General features: G+C 38.8%; 1 protein-coding gene across 1 annotated transcript; it reads right to left on the bottom strand.

The window, feature by feature from the left end:
* Positions 1-2,617: 2,617 nt before the first annotated feature.
* Positions 2,618-17,170, bottom strand: LOC115414025 (tripartite motif-containing protein 35). Its single transcript, XM_030127212.1, has 6 exons — positions 16,572-17,170; positions 14,458-14,553; positions 11,272-11,502; positions 8,075-8,097; positions 3,823-3,941; positions 2,618-3,346 (listed from the first exon to the last, which is right to left on the bottom strand). Exons 1-6 carry the CDS (start codon positions 17,124-17,126, stop codon positions 2,778-2,780), a joined length of 1,593 nt encoding a protein of 530 aa, XP_029983072.1. The 5' UTR covers positions 17,127-17,170; the 3' UTR covers positions 2,618-2,777.
* Between the last annotated feature and the right edge of the window lie 201 nt (positions 17,171-17,371).

Genomic DNA, 17,371 nt, shown 5'->3' on the forward strand with positions numbered 1-17,371 from the left:
ATGGATCCGATGTGATCTGTAGTAGTGTTAATAATAACAGATGAAATATTGTAGAAATTGTTCAAATTTCAGTTCCAAACTCCAAAAATTTAAAATATTATGCTGTCTGTTATCAAATGTTTATGTAATAGTGTGTGTAATTTACATGTATAAATAATAAGTCGAGACACAATATTGTTAAAATTGCACTAATTTTTCAAATGAAATTTTTGTTTTTTCAGGTTATTCACATCTTTTTGTAAAATGTAAATATTTTCATAATGTAATTGGGTTTTCTTTGTACTAAAACAAAAAGAAAAATTTGTCATTATTTATAGGTTATTAAGTCATTATTTTACTGGTCTGACCCACTTAAGATCAAACTGGGCTAAATATGGACGCTGAACCAAAATGAGTTTGACAGCCCTGCTCTACACTTTTTTTTAGATAGATAATTTTATTTATCCCACCATGGGCAACTCAGTTTAGCAGTCTCCAGTTTTGGTTCAGGGAGTGAATCATAAATACAATATATGCACAAGACACTGACCATTTCAGACGTACATCACATCAAACAGTGAGAGCGGCTTATCAAACACAGGTAAGATAGTCAACACACACATTAATTTATTCAGAACCAACTTCTACACCTGAATCATTTCGCAGCCTGATGGCAGAGGGAATAGAGGACTTTGTTGTTGTTCTTGTAGCAAACCCCTTTCACTATGTTACTCCATTGAAGATCAGCCTTGAATAAAATACTGCTTGAAATCAAATGTGTCAAAGGGAAGGACAATGTGGTGGTAGTAGTTTGTCATGAGTGGTGACCAGTTAAATAAGTAGTATATGCGTTCGCTCAGTGCCGTGCTAATTCTGTGTCTTTATGATTTTGTGTTTAATGAAGAAGCTCAAAGCAGTGTAGGACTTTCATCACAAATTTTTCATCAAATTCGTAAAACCCCAGTGATAGCCTAATTATCACTAATCCATTCGTCTTTCCGTGCACCTGAATCCCTTCCCTCATGGTGAACAACTTTGAAGATGACCCCATCACAACCAGTCCGTTTGTTTACATACCAAACCGATACGTCACTCGGGCCTTAACTGAAATTTTGTCGCAAAGTGCATTGTGGGAATGAGAATTCCTCACAGCCGCAGCAGCAACAAACATGGAGACAAGTAATGAAACTGTGTCTGCTATCGGGTCAGAAGAAATGGAAGGAATCACTGTAAACCAATGGTCATCTTATAATACGGGGTGTGTGGGGGCGAAAAACAATACTTAGACATTAGTTCAGTGGTTCCAACCTTTTTTGGCTCGTGACCCCATTTTAACATCACAAATTTCTGGCGACCCCAGACATTCAAAACGGAGACTTTTTGTTTTTTGCTAAAATTTATTTGTTTTTGATCATGTAATAGTTTGCTATACTATGTTGCAAATAAACATTAATTTTAGAGGACATTTAGTCTATGTAATGTATATTATTGTGGACAGAGGCAGTAAATCCAGGTGTAGATTACTGCACAAAGGGAGAACTTTATTTTCCTTGGTCAGGATCTGTCCAGTCAGTCCAGCTGTGATTTACAAGGAGGACAATTAATACTGAACAAACAAGAACTGAAACTATGAATTATGAAAGAGCTGCAGCATCTGAAACTGACCACAGTGAACATTTGACAGATGAACAGAACCACAGTGCTGCAGTTTCACACTCTCAGTTTGTCATGTCTTTTATGGATAGTGACTGTCTCTCTCACCTCACCATACATTTTTTATCTGTAAGTTTTTATTTTTATCAATTACTAGAAGTTTCAGGCCACCCCATGTGGGGTCCCGACCCCAAGGTTGAAAAACACTGCATTAGTTTCATGGCATTTTCAGAATATGTCATTGTGTAGGTTTATCGTTTGTGCCTCACAAGCATACAGGGTATGGGCGGGGCCTCACCGCTCACTCGCTCCTTACAGTACGTGTATGATAAGCCTACACTATGACATATTCCAAAAAAATTTGAGATTAAAGTCATACACTGCTTTAATGAATGAAAATTACGGGAAATGCTTGAGGCAGCTGGATTGTTTCTACCAAAGTGTGAACATGTGTTTTGAAGAGCAAACCTGAATTGTGGAGTTTTCTTTATTTTGCATCCTCCATCTGGTGATAAGCTCTGTATCCATGGTTTTGAGTCCATCTGTTTTTATTAATCATCAATTATGCCACGTTTCCACTACGTGGAATTGGCTCGACTCGACTCGGCTACCAGGTCCTATTCTTGGAGACCATTTCCATTACAGGACAGGACCGACTTCACAGTACCTGGACGTCATAGCGATGCAGTGCGTTACTTCCGTGTCGTCTGCTCAGAGAGTTGCTGATAAACTCGCTCGATGCGTGTTGTTTCATCAAGCTCATGCTGAATTTTTACATCTGAACCTCCTCAACAAACCATGGTGTAGTTTTACAGACTGTCATCATGTGGATTCACCTACCAACATATTTACTGTCAACTTCTGCATCTGTTTTTTGTAAAACAGTGGGTCACAGAGACGACTCTGACCAGTCAGTGGTCTGCAGTGTTTACACGTCACCTTTTAGTATCTGGTCCCCAGTCCTGGAACCTCGGCGGAGGTGATACCAAAAAACTAGTACCGGGTACCAGATTCCAGGTCCTTCTTTGTAATGGAAACGCAAAAAGGCCGAGTTGAGTCGAGCCAGTACCATGTAGTGGAAAGGCGGCATTAGTGGGTGATGAGCGGCTTTTACCCACCACCACCTTTTAATAACACATGTGAGCCTACTCGGCAGTAACGGTAACTCTCCCGGCTGCGATTTTCAGTGGATGTTTGGAACAAGTAGTCGAGAAGTAGGGTTTGAGCGGGCCACTCCACTGCTTTTTAAAACGACAGATCAAAGTATTATCATTGGCATCGGAGAAAGTCAGACAGCCTCTCTCCCAGTCCAGCTGAATCCGGACCCTACAGGGTCTGCGCCTCAGTTTGAGGGGGGTCCCTGGGCTGGATGAGCTGTAGTACTCTCCAGAGTGGAGGGACAGTGTCCACATGCTGTCTTCAGGGTCTGTGTCTGAGCCAGAGGCAGAGCTGGGGCTGAGGTCAGCGTTAGACAAGGCTTTTCTGTGGACCGTCTCCCTGGCCACGCCCACAGCCCAGTGACTGTTGTCTCCCACTTCCACCTCCCAGCTGTGTCTCCCTGAAGTGAAGCTCTCAGAGCCCAGGATGCTCTGGGTGCTCACGAACCTCTCTGGATTGTCTGGAAGATGCTGCTCCTCACCCACAAACACACTGGCCAGGTCAGAGGACACGCTCAGACACACCGAACATGTGTTTGGGTCCAAGACCACTGGAACTGAGGCACACAGGGACAGAGATCATTAAAACGAGAAGAGAAACTAAAGGCCAGTGCCCAAAATCCAGCATGAATATTTAAGGATTTACACTCATCACAGGTTGACGATGCTGTAGAAAAGTGCACAGTGGAGACCACATCACACATGCCCTGGGCCTATCCGGGTCAGGAACAGGACAGGGGGACCAGTTAAGGGGGGCTGGCGTGTGCCTGTTCACACTCTCAGTTTCATCATGCAGGTAAACTACATGAAACATGACCACTGTTTTGCCTCATATGAGGAATTTGCCGGGTTTTTGAGGAATATAAATCAGCCCCTGGGACAATGTTCCGAGTGCAGAATTCAGATCATGTGATTGGCTCTGTGGTAATATTTCGTACCACAGTGCTGTGGCAGTAGCCACTGCAGAGTAATTTACAGCTTGTCATGAAACATACTTTAACAATGTTCTGATGGGACAGTTTAGTTCGCTCACAGTACTGGATGATCCTTTGCATCTTGTCCCAAACTCGGTGTTGCACACAACCCTGAAGTTTGGCCACATCAAGCAAAGTGTCAGCTTCTTCTGCAGGTTCATCTGTTGTGCACTGAGCTCTGTGACCAACGAGAAGGAAGCCATCAGCTGCAGTGTCTTAGGAGTCATTCCATTTGATGCACAAGCCAGAGTTGGACAATCAGACATTCTGAGTTGAGTTGATACAGATAATTATCATGAAAAATAAAAAATCCTTATTTCTTTTCAGAATTTAAACTTCATTTTTTTCGTACTGAGTAAAAACTGAAGAAAGAAGACAGTTATTTGAGGACTCTGAATCTACAGGGTGGGGAAGCAAAATGTACAATATTTTGAGGCAGGGATTGAAAGACAGTGTATGACCAATTAGTTTACTGAAAGTCATGAGAATTTATTTTCCACAAGAAAATGTCCATAATAGAAAATGTTTTTATTCTATGTGTCCTCCTTCTTTCTCAATAACTGCCTTCACACGCTTCCTGAAACTTGAGCAAGTGTTCCTCAAATATTGGGGTGACAACTTCTCCCATTCTTCTTTAATAGTATCTTCCAGACTTTCTGGTAATAGTTTTGCTCATAGTCATTCTCTTCTTTCCATTAGAAACAGTCTTTATGGACACTCCAACTATTTTTGAAATCTCCTTTGGTGTGACGAGTGCATTCAGCAAATCACACACTCTTTGACGTTTGCTTTCCTGATTACTCATATGGGCAAAAGTTTCTGAAAAGGTATGGATAATAGTGTTAGGTATGATTATGACATCAATATATGTTTGGGTTCAAAACAACTGACGTAGTGTCTGCTGAGAAAAAACAACTAAATGTTCATTGTACATTTTGCTTCCCCACCCTGTATGAAACCCTCTGATGGTCTTAACCCTTTCATGCATTAATTTTTGCGAGCCTTAATTGAGATTTTTCTCCTGATCTAGGCATTAAAAAAACAATGCAATTGAAATTTTTTTATGAACCTATTTTTCATTGAGTTGCAAAAATGTCCACTCAGCTGGACACCATGCATTAAATTTTTGAAGCAAAGAAATGTATTTATTGATGTACTGTGTGAAAACTATGGCATAAAAACATTTTTAATGCAGCTAATCTGATGTTTTCTCACCTTTTAACATACACTAATACTAGGTATTACTTACTTCATGGAGATAATATTAAAAAAAACAACTTTTTGTTTTAAAAAACCTGTTGATTACAGTCTAATCACAATAACAAGCAACTGATTTACACTCAAATATGTCAGTGCAGCTCAAGAACAGCAAAGTTACAGTAATGGTCTGAATGTCAGTGTATGGGATGATGCATGAGCGTCCACTGTGTTGGCTGATATGGAACTAAAACAACAAAATCCATGAATATACAAGAGAACAGCTGGAGAAGAACTGTCCACTGTAGTGACCACTGTGCATGAAAGGGTTAATAAGACAGTTTTACAAATGAGACTGCAGCCTGTCACACAAAGGCACCTCATAATGCAATGAACATTTCCGTCATCATCCATAGTAAGTTCACAGTAGATCACAGGTGTCCAACATGTGCACAGGGTCCAGTCCGGCCTGTGCACTGAATTTGTGAAATGCAAAAATTACACTGAAGATATTAACAATCAGTGGTGTCAAAATCATCTTAATTCAGATTCAGGTTCCACATACAGACCAATATAATCTCAGGTGGGTCGGACCAGCAAAACACCATCATAATAGCCTATCAATAAGGAAAATCACACATTTTCCCTTTGATTTCATGTAAAAAAAAAAAAAAAGTTAAATTACATGAAAATTTTTACATTTTCAAACTAGAAAAGCACTCAGAGAGCGCAGACCTCCACCAAGGCAGATCAGTGCCCCCCCACCCCAATCACCACCAAAATTTAATCATTTGTTCCTTGTGCCATTATCGACATTTCCTGAAATTTTCACCCAAATCCGTCCAGAACTTTTTGAGTTATCTTGCACACAGACAGACAAACAGACAAACCAACACCGGCCAAAACAGAACTTCCTCGGCGGAGGTAAATATCCTTTTACAGAAAATGTGAATAACCTGAACAAATATGAACAACCTGAAATGTCCTAAGAAAAGTAAATACAATTTTAACTATATTATACCTGTTACTAAATATTTTGTGTATTTGTAATTGTAATGTAAGTTCTAATGCACATGTGTAAATGATCAATTGAGGCATAATATTGTTAAAATTGCACTTATTTTTCTTAACGCATTTGAAGTTGTTGATGTTATTTAGATTTTCAAACTTTGTGTATACATTTGTATAATATAACTGTATTTTTTTCCACTGTTAGGAGTACATAAGTTTATACTTCTTCCTACTCCTTTTCGAGCATCTATAATTTCATTTCATTTGTTTTATTTATCTTATTATTACTATTTATTTACTAGCAGCATTGTACCCGTAATGCCATTGTGTGTGAAAAGTGCCGATACATGATTGTAAATGGACACAGCAAGAGCAGCAGCAATTTTGTAAAAAACTGTCGTTATTTGTTCACTTTATTTGGGAGTGGATATTTAAGGAATATTTTCAAGACACAATTATGCATTTAGGCAGTTTGCTTATTTCATTACCATCAGTTTATGGTACATGCAGTGAAATACTGCCTATTTACATTCTTCAACATGGAGTATGGCAGCTGGGATGAAGAATTCACAGTAGAGAGAAGCTAAAATCCCCCTACGTACCTCACAACATTTGAATATGGACATTAAATTGTGCCTAGTAGATAGTCAGGTAATGTTAGTATTCATTTAACGAGTTTGGCAGCGATCAGGCCTGTGAAGGCTGAGGAAAATCTGTACAGACGCCCTCCTGTGCTGCAACATCGATCGATTGGACACAGAATGTGCTTTATATAGTAGGATTGATTGATTGATTTATTATTACTATTATTAGTAAGCATTTATTTATTTATTTAGTTGTTTGTTTCCTTATCAATCATTTATGTACCTACTTATGTTTTGTTGGTTGATTTTTGCTATCAAACATGTGGCCCAGGGTCCAAATCTGGCCGGCCAAAGGGTCTAATCCGGCCCGCAGGATGAATTTGTGAAATGCAAAAATTACACTAAAGACGTTAACAGTCAATGGCGTCGAAATCATTTGAATTCAGGTTCCACATACAGACACATACAGTCGAATTAGATTTGAAGTGGGTCAGAACCAGTAAAATATTATCATAAAAACCTATAAATAATGACAACCCCAAATTCTCTCTTTGTGTTTTTTGGCGTAAAAAAGTAAAATTACATGAAAATGTTTACATTACCAAACTTTACTTTTACAAAAAACATGAATAACCTGAACAAAAATGAACAAATGGAAATGTCTTAAGAAAAGCAAATGCAATTTTACCAATATTCTGCCTGTTACTAAATGTTTTTTGTGATTGTAATGCCCTTGTGTAAATGATAAACTGATAAACCGAGGCAGAATATTGTTAAAACTGCACTTGTTTTTCTTAAGGCAATTCATGTTGTTCATGTTTTTCAGCTTTTTAAGGAAACGTAGATGTAAACCTGATCATAATGTAATTTTACATTTTTTCACTGTAATATTGTCGAAATTGTTCAAATTTTAGTTCCAAACTCCAAAATTTTAACAATATTCTGCCTGTTACCAAATGTTTATGTAATATTGTGTGTAATTTGCATGTATAAATAATAAGTCCAGGCATAATATTGTCAAAATTGCACTAATTTTTCAAATGAAATTTCAGTTTTTTCAGGTTATTCACATCTTTTTTGTAAAATGTAAATATTTTCATAATTTAATTGGTGTTGTTTTTTTGTTTTTTTTGTACTAAAACAAGAAGAAAAAATTGTCATCATTTGTAGGTTAAGTCATAATTTTACTGGTCTGGCCCGCTTGAGATCAAATTGGGCTAAATATGGACGCTGAACCAAAATGAGCTTGACAGCCCTGCTCTACATGTTCATAATAAAGATTTCATTCATTCATTCATTCATTCATTCATTCAGATTTCATTCATTCATTCAGATTTCATTCATTCATTCAGATTTCCTTCATTCTTCCTGGTCTGGTCCATTTCAGATCCTGTTGGGCTGAATGTGGCCCTGCACTAACATGACTTTGACCCCTCTGCAGCAGAGCTCGTGTCAGTGCAGTGAAACTAAGGCATCCGTTAGTCACACAGGACTGTCAGCTGTACCTGAAGGAGCTCACCTTTCACAGGTCTGCTTGTAGTTCTGAGGGGACACAGGAACAAACACAGTTAGTTGTACCCTTCAAAGCCATCACACTCACTTGTTCCGTACACACTTGCTTCCCCTCCTCTGTCCTCAGCTGTCCAACATGGAACATACCGCAGTATAAGTGTAGCTCATGTGTGTTAATTGCAGTAATAATCCTGTTTTACAGCATCATGTTTAAAAGGCACTTCTGTTGTGATGAGACTCGTCACTGCCCTGACCTACAGCAGTCTGTGCAGCATTCATCAGTGCTTTCTGATGAATGATAATCAACTATCTGTGTTATACCTTTGCATTAATATTTCTGTGCAATATATGATCAGTAATTCTAAATATGACAAATGTATCTGATCCCTTTTTGACAGCCAGTATTATCAGATATATTCAGTATAGTCAATCCCCCACAGCATAGTGAAGGTGAAGTGGTGTTAATGTTGATTATCTGGTAACAACGGTGGAATGTACAGGGTACTTCTGTGAGACTGGACAGAGGAGACGAATGTTATGAAGCAGGTTTGGAAGCACTTTGGGTCTATTTGAAAAATAAATACTTACTGAGGTGAAAGAGAAACTATTTTTCACATACAACACATTTTTATATTATTTTACATTATATTTAATACAAAAATCTGTTTGGAACACGGTCAAAAGGACATGGAAATTATGTGCTACTATTTTTTTAACCTCCTAAGACCCAGGAAACGTCAGCAAAGTACAAGCTTTTTTTGTTTTTTAAAATATTTATGGAATGTCCTTTGTGGTGGACAGTTTTCTTTTCTTTTTTTCTGTGTAAAGTTGTGAAACTCTTGTCCACAAACGTGGACAGAAAACCCATAGCTGGGTCTGAGGAGGTTAATAGCTCTTTTTATTCTCACAGGTACATTTTTGGAATTGAAGTAATTATGCAAGTCAGAGTGTTTGACAAAATGACCACTATTGCAAAATCATTTGTGATTTTTGTACGTTTAACTGGGCAGGTTCTGCATGTAACACCAGTGGACACGATGGGTTCCAAACCAAACCTGGAATAAGACTGAGACTGATGACACACCCACATGTGTGGATTAGACAAACCACTAGGATCCACACATTGAACACAGTGTCTGTATTTAGTGTCTATAGAAGAGCATTTACACACATTTTCACATCTAATGCACTGACACCTAGGGAGCTTTAATATCCATATTTGGGTCCTATTTTTGGACCCAATATTTGATTAAAAATTCATTAAATATGGGATTGCTCAGAGCATTGTTCTTGCATTTATCTGAGGTCATCATTAGGTCCATCCTGCGGGGAAATATGTCTGCATTTACCTTTTATTATTGAGTCTAAAAAGCTGGAAAAGTGTGAGATACCAAAATAAACCCAGTTTCATAGAAGCATCCACAGGTAAATGCACATCTAACCCTTGATGTTGATGAGCTTCAAAGTGGGCCGCAGAAGGATCTGAGTAACATGGGCCAAGTTGTGAGGACTAAACGACTCAGTTAGATCATCACCAAAACTGTAGGTCTGTGGTGATTTGTACCGACTAAACATGGTCTAAGGACAGTCCCATCAAACATCTGTGTTTTCAGTACCATGTGTTTCATCTGTTGCTGTCGTTACTATAATCTTTACTGATCAGAATATACAGACTTTTCTGTTGAATTCCCTAATTCACAGGTTAGTTAGGTTAATCAAACAGCAAACCTTTTGACTGTTTTAATGACTGTTTTCCTCAAATGGCTCACATCACAGCTAGGACTGTAAGAAAATATCAGTCCTGCAGTATATCACGATATTTCATTGCACAATACTGGATCAATATTAAAAAGTACTGTATTGATATTTTTAGGTATTTATTCAAATGCAGGTATGGCGGAGGTTCATTTTTGTTTTTTTGTTTTTCTTTATTGTTTATATCGTATTTATTATTATTTAACACTGTTTTATATTAAATAATTGTTATTTGAATCATCCTAAAAGCACTTTTTACTGTCTGAGAGGCAGATGGGAGTTCCTTTGTTGAGATCACACAAAAATACTGTTCTGATGTTAGTTCTGAACTAATAGAATATAAACATTTGAACAGGGTCTTAATCTGTAATGTCTGTAAAAAATAATTTCAGTTTTAACACAGGAAAATTTTGTGATAGAACATTAGATCCTGTTGTGATCAAACAAAAATGTGTTTAGTATTTGTGCAGATTTCTGCTGTAATTCAATTCTTCAAGAAAATAATCATTTAAAAAAGAAACAAACAAAAAATTGTCTTTTTAACAGTATCATGATATATCGTGATATATCCTATCTATCGTATCTATGATTACTGATATAACGATAAACCGTGGTAAAATTGCCAACAGTTAGTATTACCATTTAAATTCCAATTCTCATGATAACTGTGTTTGATTACCGCACTTTTCCAGAGAAAACGCCTGTACAAAGATCTGCTTTTATGTCAAATATTTGAGTATAGTTTGAATTTATTATAATTTTAATTTTCTATACCTAATATTTGGAACTAATATTCACTTTTAAAGTCTTTGGAAAGGTTTATTAAGCATCTTTGTGTTATTTATGCAATAAATTATATACATTTTTCAAATCAGATTTTATAATTTTTTGTGTGTTTTCTGGCCTTTTATGTTTTTATAGTAGGTTAAAGTGAAAAAATAATAGACAGATGAAGTTGTGCTGAAAAAACAGATCCAAACATGGGTATAGTAAACATTTGTTTCTATAGTATATAAAGGCCAAATCAAAAGGACTGAAAAACAGACAAAAAAAGACTCAGACCACTAAGGGTTAATATTTGAATGACTTTTCTGATTATTTTACTTGGTTTTTTTTTTGTGTGTGTTTCTTTTTTTTTTTTTTTTTTTTAAATACAACTTGGTTAAATTATTTCAGTGTGTGTATTAGTACTTTTTGAACATTTTGAGCACAGTTTCAACAATACCGTGTTAATAATGATAACTGTGATGATTTTGGTCACAATAACCGTGATATGAACTTTTCATATGGTTCCATCTCTATTCGTATCGTGATCCTAGGTTTGTGATTTGTATCGTATTGGCAGATTCTTGCTAACACACAATCCTAATCACAGCTTAACTCTGGCGTTATATCCATTCGTGATCCATGCATTTGTGATACAGTGAGTGAGGATGATGAACAAATGACCTTGAGGAATGGGATGTCTTCTAATCCCATGGCCTCCTGGGTTCCTCTGATACTGCGGTTCAGCGCTTGGATGTCAGCGCTGATCTTATCCAGCTTGTCTCTCATCCTCTGACTCTTCTCGTCTTCTTCCTGTTTCAGCTTGGACATCAGAGCGGCTTCCTCATCACGCAGGAACTGGTGCATCTTCTCAAACTCCTCCCTCAGAAACTGGGCTGTTTGTACCGACTGGTTCTGAGGTTCAGGGTATGACACGCACACACACACACACACACACACGCACACACACACACACACACACACACACACTCAGGTTTAAAGACTGATGCAGTATTACCTATGATCATTAATAGAGGGCGCTAAGGTGCTGCCCCACCACATGAAGAGGACGACAATAGGAATCACATAAAATTTATGAATATTTCAATAAACGAGTTATAGAGAGTATGCATGTGATGTCACCGATAGTGGAAGTCACTGTGGTTACGCCCACTGAGTGGCAGAAAGAGGGAGATGAGTGGCAGCGTGGGCTTCAATACCCTCCCTTCAACACCCCCCCCAATCATCACTAAAATGTAATCATTTGCTTCTTGTGCCAGTATCAACATTTCCTGAAATTTTCATCCAAATCTGTCCATATCTTTTTCAATCAAATCGATCAAATGTTATTTATATATCACCAAATCATAACAAAAGTTCTCTCATGACACTTTACATATAGAGTTGGTCAAAACCAGACTCTAAGCCAATTATCTTGAGTTATCTTGCACACAGACCGACAGACAAACCAACGGCGGCCTAAACAGAACCTCCTTGGCGGAGGTAAACATGTGTCCTCTCCAGCCTGGTGCTTATGGAGCTGTTGGAGGACGTCAGACTGACCTGGAACCAGCCACGAGAAGGAGTCGCAGAATACCTGCAGCGACTGAACTCCTGGACAGCTGACATTAGTTTTACATCTGGGTCATTCCAGCGTACGGCAGCTGTTCCAGCTGGACCCCCCCTCCTGTTTTTCAGATGTGCTGTCGTGCGTCCTAAATGCCATGTCGTAGCGGATGTCCAGGTTTATGAGGTTTCACACACTCTGGACTCCTTGAATGAGTCCAAACCAGGCTTCTTCGCTGTAGCACATTTAAGTGTTCCTTGGTTTCATCTACCAACACCTCTAATTCTATACGGTTGAATTTAGCTTTGTGCTTTCATCTCTCCAAACTCTCCATGCTGCAAACCAACAAAAAACACACAAACCCTCATTTAACCCTTTCATGCCTAGTGGTCACCACAGTGGACAGTTATTCTCCTGCTGTTCTCTTGTTTATTCCAGTTATAGTTCCATATCAGACAACACAGTGGACGCTCATGCATCATCTCATACACTGTAATTCATACTATTACTGTAATTTTGCTGTTCTTGATAAACCTGATCTGCACTAACATGTTTGAGTGGAAATCAATTGCTATTTGTTATTAGACGTAATTAAGAGTTTTCTTAAACAAAAAGTTGTTGGTTTTTTTTCATATTATCTCCATGAAGTGAGTAATACCTAGTATTAGAGTATGTTAAAATGTGAGAAAACATCCGATTATCTGCACTAAAAAAAAAAATCCTAGTTTTCACACAGTGTATCATTTTCTGATATTTTGTTTTAAATACGTGTTTGTTGCATGCTGTCCAGCTGAGTGGACATTTTTGTAACTCCATACAAAACAGGTTCATAAAAAATTTTTAATCATATTGGAGTTTTTTTTGTTTTTTTATATTTCCTATGCTGTTTTTATCAGTCTTTGTTTTTATGATGGTTGGATTTTGTTGTTCTTAACCCACCTTTTCACCCTGTGTTATCACTTTTCACTTATTTATTTATTTCCTTGTTTTATGTTTCGTGTACGGCACTGGCCAGCTGTGAAGTTCTTAAAGTGCTTATAAGTAAAGTTGGTATGGTATGGTATGGTATGGTATGGTATGGTATGGTATGGTATGGTATGGTATGGTATGGTATGGTATGGTATGGTATGGCATGGTATGGTTTTCATGCCTGAAGAGGAATAAAACACTCAGGAAAAAAATCTTGACAAAATGTCCTCATAATTCATGCATCAAAGGGTTAAACAGACGTGTCTCCACCACGTTTGCACCTGTTGTCATTCACACATTCACTCTTTGAAACTCACCTCACTCACCAGTTCAACCCCACACACAAAATTCTAGATTGTACACGCAAATTATTACACGCACATTGGGATCTTAGTAGTACTGTGTATTTTTATTTATATTTAAAGTCATATTTTAAAACAGTGGTGTGCTGGTGTACCCTGGTGATGATATGTGGTTATAGTACATCCAATAATTACCAGTCACCACCACTGCTTATGATGACAAACCCTGCACAAATCAACAAGTATGGAAATAATAATGTAATAATATGAACATTTCCTTCTTAAAATCATTAAAACGCTCACTTTACATAACTGTCCTATATTTTGTTGACTTGTGTACTTACATTATTTCAAATTTTACTTAATAATAATAATAATAATAATAATAATAATATATAAAATATTTCCCCTAACTTGTAATGTTATTTACACATATTTCATTTTTATTATACGTGAATCAATTATGAAATATATATATATATATATATATATACATATATAAATATATATATATAACAGTTTAATCTCATGAATAGAAAAGAAATATTTGTGAAATTACAATACATTTGCAAATGGATTTGAACTGTATTTTTCTGTGAAAAAAGAAAAAAAAATCTTTTAAAAAATGGAAATTTTTTGGTTATTCACAGTTACAGTTTTTACTTGTTTTTTTTACATTTGACGTGTAAAATCACAGTCTATTTTTGTAATTTCATTGATATTTTCTTGTATCTTAAAAATACAGGAAAAATATGTAAAATAAACAGTGAAAATTCTGTTAAATCACAGATTTTTTTTTTTTTTTACAGTGTATGCATAAACATAACTATCAAAATCTGTTATTAATCTGGAGTCAGAATAATGTCACTATAAAGCATGAAGAAATAAAGATAAAAGTAACATTGTTTTTGTCACATTCTCTGTTTTCTAACCCCGTTATCTATTCATAACTGAAACTAAAATGAGTCTCTTATCATTAGTCTTCGTTCTCTTCAGAGGTTGTGGTTCAGTGATTGGAACATCATTTCGTACCTTGATGTGTGCTGCTGTATCCTCCCAGGTTTGTCTGATGGAGGTTAACGTTTGGAAGCGCTCCTGAAGGTTTCTGATGGTGGATCGCAGCTCTCTCTGTGGAGGAGATGTTAGGGAAGACCCATTAGGTTCCATCTAACTACAGCAGTGCATGTGTTGGGCAACATTCTGGTGAATTCTCTCTCTCTTTCATCCTGCGGGCTGGAATGGGACCTTCAGCGGGGGGCCAGATTTGGCCCCCGGGCCGCATGTTTGACACCTGTGACCCGGTGCATTGAAAACTCGTCCCTTGAGAATCAGCTGCTTCTACGTCCACTTTTTGCAGAAATGGAGTTAAGCATATCAGGACATTCTAAAACCATTTAAGTTTGTGTCCCACAGTTCTGAGCTCCAAGGTAAACATCTCCACACACTCACACCTACAAACATGTAGTTCTATGTCCTGAGTGGAGCTGGTTTCAGATCAGGTCGTTCTACGTCCAAGAGGAGCCAATCAGGGGCCAGACCTGGATCATGTGACATTCGCTCAAAAAAGATGTATGCTCAGAAAATACACAGAGGGGATCTGAAACGGACTGAGCCATGTTTCCTTTCTGCCGTTGATGCCTCAGTACGGCATCTGGATCCTGGGAACAGTTGGAAATGGTTGTTCTGAACAGGGCTGTCATGGAAATAGTTTAGTTTGATGTTTGTTCACAGTAGTTCAGTGTTCAAATGTGTCCTTTTTAGACGGCCGAGGCTGTCCAGTCAGGTCTGAAGGAGGCTCACAGATAAACCAGTGTTTGAGTCACTTTAGACTGGACTGGATGAGGCATTGTGACGCAAAGTGTGTCATTTGTGGATCAGTTTTCTTTTTCATCCTTTCATTCTTTCAGACTAGATTTTGCTCAAGTGTCCAATATTGTCCTCCTCAGGTTCAAATGAGAATGTGTCTCATTTACAGACTTGTCATTGATTTGATAGAATCCTTTTATCCGTGAATGGAGATTGAATTTGGATGCAATTTGTGCATTTTATCCACTTTTTTCTCATGTTTATTGTTTCTGTTCTAGACTGTGGTCCAGTGGTCAGTGTGGTCTGGTGTCAGGTTCAAATGAGAATGTGTCTCATTCATGGACTTTCATCTGAGTGGACTCAGAATGTTCACTCCTCATCACTCCTCAGTCTTAAAGGTGGTTCATGCTGTTCCACATCATCTGCCTCCATCCCACAACTAATTCTCCTCCTTTGAGGATTGAAGTATGGATGAAAATGGTTGTTTTCCATGAAAACTGAGTGAACACAGTTTCCTCAGGTCCTCCAGGTGTCCCAACACCTTTATTCACCATTCTACCTTTAATGAAAAAGGACAGATGTGCTCATTTGAGCTGTCCACCTTAAATCCATGTGGATTGAAAACACTAGCAGAGGATGGTTTTGACTGTGTCATTTGTGACCTCAGTCTAAAATCCATGTAATCAGTGACTAAAACGTTCTTAGTTTGTTCATAACTTTTTTCAAACAGCTGTGGTGGACATAGAACTTCCTGATGTGGATCATCAGTGACACCTGTAAAGGCACCAGCTCCTCTGGTGGACATAGAACATGTGGACCAGGGAACACTTCCACACCTTGGAATCACAAAGTTCTATGTCCATTTTTAACTTCTTCTATCTGTAAGCCTGTGGAGATTTAGAACATGTGAACAATCTGTTTAGGGTTCCTTCCACAGTCAACACTGTTCCACACAGAAGATGATGGAGAACTCCGCAAACATCACAGATCAGACAGGTGACGTTTACAAACTGTTTTCTCAAAATAAGGAAAAGTGGACACAGAAGCAGCTGATTCTAGAGCAGGGGTGCCCAACCCTGGTCCTCGAGGGCCACTATCCTGCACGTTTTAGATGTTTCCCTCTCCCAGCACACCTGACGGTCATTATCAGGCTTCTGCAGAGCCTGATGATAGGCCTATCATTTGAATCAGGTGGGTTGGAAGAGGGAAACATCTAAAACATGCAGGATAGTAGCCCTCGAGGACCAGGGTTGGGCACCCCTGCTCTAGAGGGACAAACTAGCGCTCAGGCAGCAGGTGGAGCAGTTGGAGGAGTTGAGTGCACCTCATGTGTGTCTGACCTTACAGTGGAGAACTGCCTCTCCTATGGAACAGCTCTGATGGTCTTCATGTTCTTCTGTCTGGCATCGGCAGCAGAGCGGCTCCTCCTCCTCCAAACAGAACACACTCAACACCTCCACATGCTGCTCACACAACTCCTCGCTCCCGACGGTCACATGTGCGTCGCCGGTCTGGACTCCATCCTCTTGACCTCTGACCTTCTGCTCGGTGTCTCCGTGTGTGGCCGAGCGCCTCCTGGGCTGGTCCTGAAACAGGGCGTCCAGCAGAGTGCGGAGGACCGCATCCATTAACTGGGACCCATAACAGATGGTGCACCCGGCCTGGCCCAGTTCCCCCTGGCTCAGTTTGACGCATGTGGGACACAGTTTATGACCACAGGGCAGGACCACGACACCCCGAGTCTGACAGCCAGGACACTCCGAGTCCTCTTCATGTGGAGCGGAATCCTGTTGTTTGTCCACAGAGTCCATATCTGTGTCTTCTCTGCTGTCGTCTCCACGGTCCAAAGGGGGGTTCAGGTCTGTGTCTGGTGTGTCCTGTTGTCGGTCAGTCATAGCAGTACTCGTCTGTCTCTAACTGTGCACACTTCTTCTTCTTCTTCCAGTCCACAAACAATCTGAATGTTGGCGTGCGTTGCAAAATGACTTGTGCTCTCTATAAACACAAGCTCCGCCCCTTCAGCTGCTGCTACCCCTCACCATGGTCTGAGATGTGAAGGCGCCAAATGACAAGATAAAAATACTTGTGAATTAAAAGCGGCAGTGGGGGTGGTGCACACAGGAAGTCCTGAACACTATGA

This window comes from Sphaeramia orbicularis, chromosome 22 (genome assembly GCF_902148855.1).
Source record: "Sphaeramia orbicularis chromosome 22, fSphaOr1.1, whole genome shotgun sequence".
NCBI lineage: Eukaryota > Metazoa > Chordata > Actinopteri > Kurtiformes > Apogonidae > Sphaeramia > Sphaeramia orbicularis.